Source organism: Hordeum vulgare, chromosome 7H, assembly GCF_904849725.1.
Source record: "Hordeum vulgare subsp. vulgare chromosome 7H, MorexV3_pseudomolecules_assembly, whole genome shotgun sequence".
Lineage (NCBI taxonomy): Eukaryota > Viridiplantae > Streptophyta > Magnoliopsida > Poales > Poaceae > Hordeum > Hordeum vulgare.
The window spans coordinates 197,351,274-197,358,041 of NC_058524.1; the positions used below are offsets into that span (position 1 = coordinate 197,351,274).

The 6,768-nt window shown below is 42.1% G+C and overlaps 1 protein-coding gene across 1 annotated transcript; it reads right to left on the reverse strand.

Moving 5' to 3' along the window:
* Nucleotides 1-335: 335 nt before the first annotated feature.
* On the reverse strand, nucleotides 336-2,500 carry LOC123411186 (E3 ubiquitin-protein ligase RNF4-like). The gene is made up of 4 exons (XM_045104125.1): nucleotides 2,095-2,500; nucleotides 1,913-1,982; nucleotides 1,378-1,490; nucleotides 336-909 (listed from the first exon to the last, which is right to left on the reverse strand). Exons 1-4 carry the CDS (start codon nucleotides 2,251-2,253, stop codon nucleotides 664-666), a joined length of 588 nt encoding a protein of 195 aa, XP_044960060.1. The 5' UTR covers nucleotides 2,254-2,500; the 3' UTR covers nucleotides 336-663.
* Nucleotides 2,501-6,768: the final 4,268 nt, after the last annotated feature.

Genomic DNA, 6,768 nt, shown 5'->3' on the forward strand with positions numbered 1-6,768 from the left:
CGGTCATTTTCTTAGGGTTATACTTCCTCTGTTTTTAAATATAAGTCTTTTTAAAGATCTTACTATGGGTTACATATGAAATAAAATGAATGAATTCACGCTCTAAAGTATGTCTATATACATCCATATGTAATCTACAATCGAATTTCTAAAAAAACTTATATTTAGGAAAGGACGGAGTAGTACTCTAGCTCCAATCACTGCAGAGAATGGCCCTAGCTAAGAGATCCTACATCCAGTTGTTGGGACATCAACATAGGGGCAAGTCCAAAATTTCTCTTCATTTTTCAGAAGATCTACCGATTGATCCGAGACATGCATGATGCCTGTTTATGTGCATGTAAAGTGATGCGTCGCTCTCCCCAACTAAATTCATCAACCATGAGGGACATGCGCAAATTCATGAGCCATGATCTCAAGTCAAGATCATCAACCAGTACTTAGAAGAAAACTAAGGTGTTGGCCCAGGTGGTGCATCCATCGATGCACACAACCAAACAGAGCACGTCACTTCTCTAGTCACTAACCTATTCCAGAACACAAGTCCCACGGTATGAAGTTCAAGCAATACTTGCAAAAGGCAGCGGCTCTAACTGCTTGATTGCGCACCATCCTAAGCTCTTTGTCGCTAAGATAGTCTGAAATAAATGGAGGACTTCAAGCTCAGACTTGATCAGCAGTTGCTGGGAGGTAAACTCGGCGGTAGCTCTTCGGCCCTAGCCTCTTCCTGCAAGTGGGGCATTTCTTCTGGGCCTTTATGGCCGCCTGGATGCACTTGTCACAGAAGACATGGCCACAGCTCGTCACGGACGACAGCTCCATCTTGTTCAAGCACACTGGGCAAGTGAATGTTGGTTCCTTTGGAGCAGCATTGGCACTTGGTGTACTGACTCGCACGGTGCTGTTTCGCTGTGAAGATGAGAAAGGGTAAGCCTACGACATAGTCCACGCTCAGCGCAGAAGAATCGCAATTCGACCAGAAATAAGGATGCTGTGTTTCAAGAAAATAGATTTGAAGATACATGTTCAAAATTATCAACAGAGAGTATGTAACATTAATAGTGCAGTGCTCAGAAGATGTTGGATATGGAACAGAATTTCATGTCACTGGTACCATTTCTGTTCAACAAATACATGGAAAGAGATATATGTACACACTACTGCATTTCAGAGTGCCCACCTGAATATTTTGAAAAAAGAGAGCAAAGCACGGCACAGATGTATCATAATTATAGATGTTCCAATCTACCGGATTGCTTAAGTTTAGTGGATAAAGATAGATGCCATATACCTTGAGAAAATAATAAATAGGCTAATTATGGTAATCTGTAAAGCATAAAAACTTTAATTCACAAAACAAAAGAACAAAATTAAAACCTGATTGCTGAATCTTTCTTCCCTGTCCGGAGAAAGGCATATAACAGGTGGAACCTTCCGGCGTTTGTTCCCACCGATGAGATGGCTAATTGTTGTTCTGGCATCACCAGAACCTTTAGTCGCAGGGAAAACATAGAATCAGATGCCTTCCACAAACGTCTTTATATCAGTCTAATATATACTACCTCCGTCCCAAAATTCTTGTTTAAGATTTATCTAGATACGGATGTGTCTAACACTAAAAGGTAACTAGATACATCCATATTTAGAGAAATCTAAGACAAGAATTTTGGGACGGATGGAGTATATGACATCCTAATTATGCCACTATTTGAAGGAAGTTTGTTATAACAATAACCTACACAGCACGTACATTTGGAACCAAAAAAACAGAGCATGTAGAATAAAATTCTGAAGTTCAGTTTTGGTTGCACCCCCATACCAGTGTACTCAATATTCTGCAGCAACAACTAACCCATGACTTGCAATTTAGCGCTTGCAGTATTAAACTACTCGAGATCAGCAGTGAACTCACATTCCTGATCAGCATCCGCCTCCAGATCCACAACAGCCACACGACGCTTTATCTTGGCTCTCGAACTCCCCTATTAAAACGAAACATCGTCTCGATGTAAAATCATGGTGATTGAAACAAGGGGACAGAGTGACTAAAAAGAAAGACAAAAAAAAAAACAAGGGGGCAGAGAGCAAACACACCTCGTCGCCTAGCGCTTCGACGTCAATGGGCGTGGCCCGTGTGCCCGCGGTGGTCGGAGGCCCGTGCTGGCTGCCTCCGCCGGCGGCGGCGTTGGGAGATTCATCCAAGTCCACGACGGCTTCATCGTGTGCTCGCCTCCAAGCGCCAACCGTACCCATCACCTTTCGAAGCTGCTTACCAATCGTTGCAAACCCTAATCGGCTAGGCGGATGTGGATCTTGGTTTGCAGCGAGGTGAGCAGATGAGCCGATGCGTGGAGGGATGGTATCTATGGGCGGAAGGATCGGGTTGGTCCGTGATTCCTGCTTGAATCGGAGCGCGGCGGGCGGCGGGCGGCCTGCGTAGGTGGGGTTTGCCGCCGCGCCTTCGCGGAGCGCCGCGCGACCTTGTCAACAAAGTATGTTTCGCGTCCGGATTCGAGTAGTCGGATTGAGCTGGGGAACGGTCGCCCATCTCGTTTTCGTTTTCGTTTTCGGATCGCGCCTGACTGTTTCCGTTTCCCGCTTCCTTGTTTTTGTTCTGCTAGGCGGAGATCGTGGGACCGCGTGGCGGTGGGCTAAAATGGCGCAGTCAAGCAGGATAATAAATAAAGTTTCCAAGGAATGTTTGGTTGCTCGTAGCATTTTTTTTTCATTTGCATAGTTATTTTATTTGGATTTCGCTGAGCAAATGCAGCAAAAGAACAACGTCTGTAAATTGTTTGTTGGCTGCCTCCCCCGCATCGTAGCTCCAATACTAGGACATGCACTCCATCCATTCCGATATATTTGTCGCTAGGACAATTCTTTGACCATGTGAAACAAAAAAAAAATGAAACTACCCTCGCTTTGAAAAGAACATTTTTCTGTCGGGTCGTCGTCTTTCTCCATCGCTCCTCCCCTTCGTCATGCCCCCGCCCCACTGCAGCTCCGACGTTAGTCCACGTCGGCCGCCTTCCTGTGCTCCGTCCATGCAGCACGCATCTCTCATTGTGTGCCACAACCTCGAGTCGGTTGTGTGCCGCCCGTGCCCGTCGTCCTCCATAGACCAGCACCCGCAGCAACGCAACCCGTCCTCCAAACTCCAGCAGCAACAGTGCAATCCGTCCAGCCATCCTCCACAAACTCTTGCCCGTCGCGCCGCCCGTGCTCCTCCCCGCACTGACCAACAGCAGCGGGAGCGCAACCCGACGCCCTCCCTGATTCATGCACCAAAGCTCTGGATCCGCCCAATTGACCTCGTCGGCGAGCAGCCAGGTCGACCCATGTTCAAATTGCCCTCTTCCTCATTGACAGTCTTGCAGTCTGTGTTGATCGCCTTAGTTGATTGTCACGGCCTGTGTTGGAATACAGAAGCGTGTGCCTGAATTGATTGCCACGGTCTATGTTCGAGACTTGGAGTACAAACACTGTTGTGTTGATCAATCTGTGGGGTGTTGATCAAGCTATGTTGTGTTGTGTTGGAGTACATAATGGAATAGGAGTATTGATCACGCTCGCTCTACTATTCCTTCCATCTGTTCATCTGTCCATCAAGAGTTTGGAGTACTGGAGCTGCCAAATATGCAGTTAAGAACACTTTGGTCAATTGTGTGAAGATCAGCAACAACAAGATCATTAGTGTGAAATTGACAAATCAACAAGAGCAAGATCACCTACACACGATCAATTGACAAATCAACAGATCTAGGTGAGCTAATCCATTTTTACTCCTCATGTCATCTTGTACTCCTAATTCACCGTTGTTGTCACATTTAATTTGAACTAAACATGTATTGTTCAATGTTGTTGTCACCATGTGCTCCATTTCATTTTTACTCACAACAAATGCAGCATGTCTTCTTCTTCTTTCTCATCATATTATTTTGTGCATTTGAATTAAACCAAGTTGGAGTATTCCAAACTGTTGTTGTCACGGTGTCATTCTTACAGGTTGTTGTCAGACTGTCAACACTAGGAGTAATTTGATAGTAAATTAGGAGTAACTTTATGGTCAAGCTATTCAGAAGTTTCCATAATGTCAAGTTTGCTTATTGTCATTCTTTTAAAAATGGCCACTTGCTATTCCTAATGATCGTTTGATTATCCAAAAGCAACAAAAATGTTCACTTAAATCAAAATTTGATTATCAAGATGGAGTGTTGTTTTATCCCTTGCTACTCCTAATGATTTGGTTATCCATAAGCATCATTAATGATCATTTAATTTATATGAACACAGGTGCATAAAAATTCAGCTAAGTGCTTTTAACTGCACTTTGCTAAATTTATATGCACCTTATATGCACATAAGTTCATAAAAATTCAGTTAAGTGCTTTGAAAAGCACTTTGCTGAATTTATATGAACATAGGTGCATAAAAATTCAGCTAAGCACTTTTAAATGCACTTTGCTGAGTTTATATGCACCTAAGTTCATAAAAAATCAGCTAAGTGCTTTAAAAAGTAGTTTGCTGAATTTATATGAACATAGTGAAGTGTACTTTGCTAAATTTATATGCACCTAAATTCATAAAAATCTAGCTTGGTGCTTTAAAAAGCACTTTGCTGAATTTATATGAACATAGGTGCATAAAAATTCACTTATGTGCTCTCGAAGGCACTTTGTTGAATTTTAATGCACATAGGTGCATATAAATTTAGTTAAGTGCTTTCGAAAGCACTTTGCTGCATTTTAATGCACATAGGTGCATATAGATTCAGTTAAAGGGATGAAATGGATCTTCATCTTATTCTTCTTCATCATCTTAACTATTCATATCTTTAGGAAAACATGGATCTCCTAGACCTCAACTACACTCCACCTGCACAAGATTGGGATGAAATGGATGAAGATGCAACTAACAAAATGGAAGGAGATATAGGAGATGAAATGTAAAGAGATACATGAGATGAAATGTAAGGAGGTGAAATAGTGGAAGATGCACGTAAAAAACATTTTTTCATTTGCTCATTCCATATTTTTAGGATCTCATGTTTTGATCATTTCATCATTTGATGTTGTTCTATTTCTTGGTGGTGGTGTGATATGTCTCCAACATATCTATTTTTCCAAATAATTTTTCTCTAGTTTTGGACTCTAATTTGCATGATTTGAATGAAACTAATCCGGACTAACAATGTTTTCAACACGACTACCTTGGTGTTATTTTTTGCCGAAATAAAAGTTCTCAAAATTGGATGAAACTTTTTGTGACTTATTTCTTGAATATATAATGAATTTTGGAGCGAAGAACCACTAGAGGGGGCTGTCTGTGGGCCACAAGGCAACAGGGTGCGGCGGGCACCTCGCCGCGCCCTGATGCCTTGTGGGGCCCACGTAGCTCCTCCGACCCTAATTCCAGTCCTATAAATTCACATCTTGGAAGAGAAAAATAAGAGAGAAGATTTCATCACGTTTCACGAGACCAGTTGCCGCCACCTCGTGTTCTTCCTCCAAAGGGCTGATTTGGAGCCTGTTTTGGGCTTTGGAGAGGGGGGTTCGTCATCGTCATCACCAACCCTTCTCCATCACCAATTCCATGATGCTCACCATCGGGAGTGAGTAATTCCGTAGTAGGCTCGCTGGGTAACGATGAGGTTTGGATTAGATTGATCATGTAATCGAGTTAAATTTGATAGGGCTTGATCCCTAGTATCCACTATGTTCTAAAATTGATGTTGCTATGACATTGCTATGCTTAATGCTTGTAACCAGGGCCCGAGTGCCAAGATTTTAGATCTGAACCTATTATGCTTTCATGAATATAAGAGTGATTTGGATCCTATCTTGCAAGTTGTAGTTACCTATTATGTGTCATGATCCGCATAGGCCAATGTGATAATAATAGGGATTCTTTCTGGTGATTGCGGTAGTTTGAGGAGTTCATGTATTCAATATGTGTTAATGTTTTGTTCCGGTTCTATATTAGAAGGAGGTCTTAATATCCCTAAGTTTCTAATAGGACCCCGTTGCCACAGGAGGGTAGGAGAAAAGATGCCATGCAAGTTCTTATCGCAAGCACGTATTACTATATATGGAATACATGCCTACATTATATTGATGAATTGGAGCTAGTTCCATGTCGCTCTAATGTGTAATTGTTACATGATTGATGTCATCCATATCTTCTCCTCGCTGGTCCATGTGCCTACTCTTTACAAATATTGAATCATGTTAAGTTACTACTACTACTGTTACTATCACACCTGCTATGCAATTACTATTGTTACTGAAATTGTTGCTATCACTATTACCGCTACTACTATTATTTGTCGTGCTACTAAATCTTTTTCTGCAGAGATATATCCCAGGTGCGGTTGAATTGACAACTCAACTATCATGGCCTATAAATATTCTTTGGCTCCCCTTGTGTCGAATCAATAAATTAGGGTGAAATACCTACCCGTGAAGACTGTCGCGATCCCCTATACTTGTGGGTTATCAAGACCTTTTCCTGGCGTTGTTGCTTGGGAGCATAGCTATATTTATTGTGTTAATATGAGGATATCCAATTGTCACTATGAAGAATCTGAAAGATACTAGAACTAAGACCACCCCCTCTCGCACGAGAAGAGGTAAGGAAGTGTCATCTAGCTTTGCTTTTGATTCACCTACTATTTTGAATCAACTTGTTACACCACCGCCTATTGCTCGTTCTCATATGTCACAGAAACCTGGTGATGCTACTTCTGAAATTAATGATAATACTATTGCT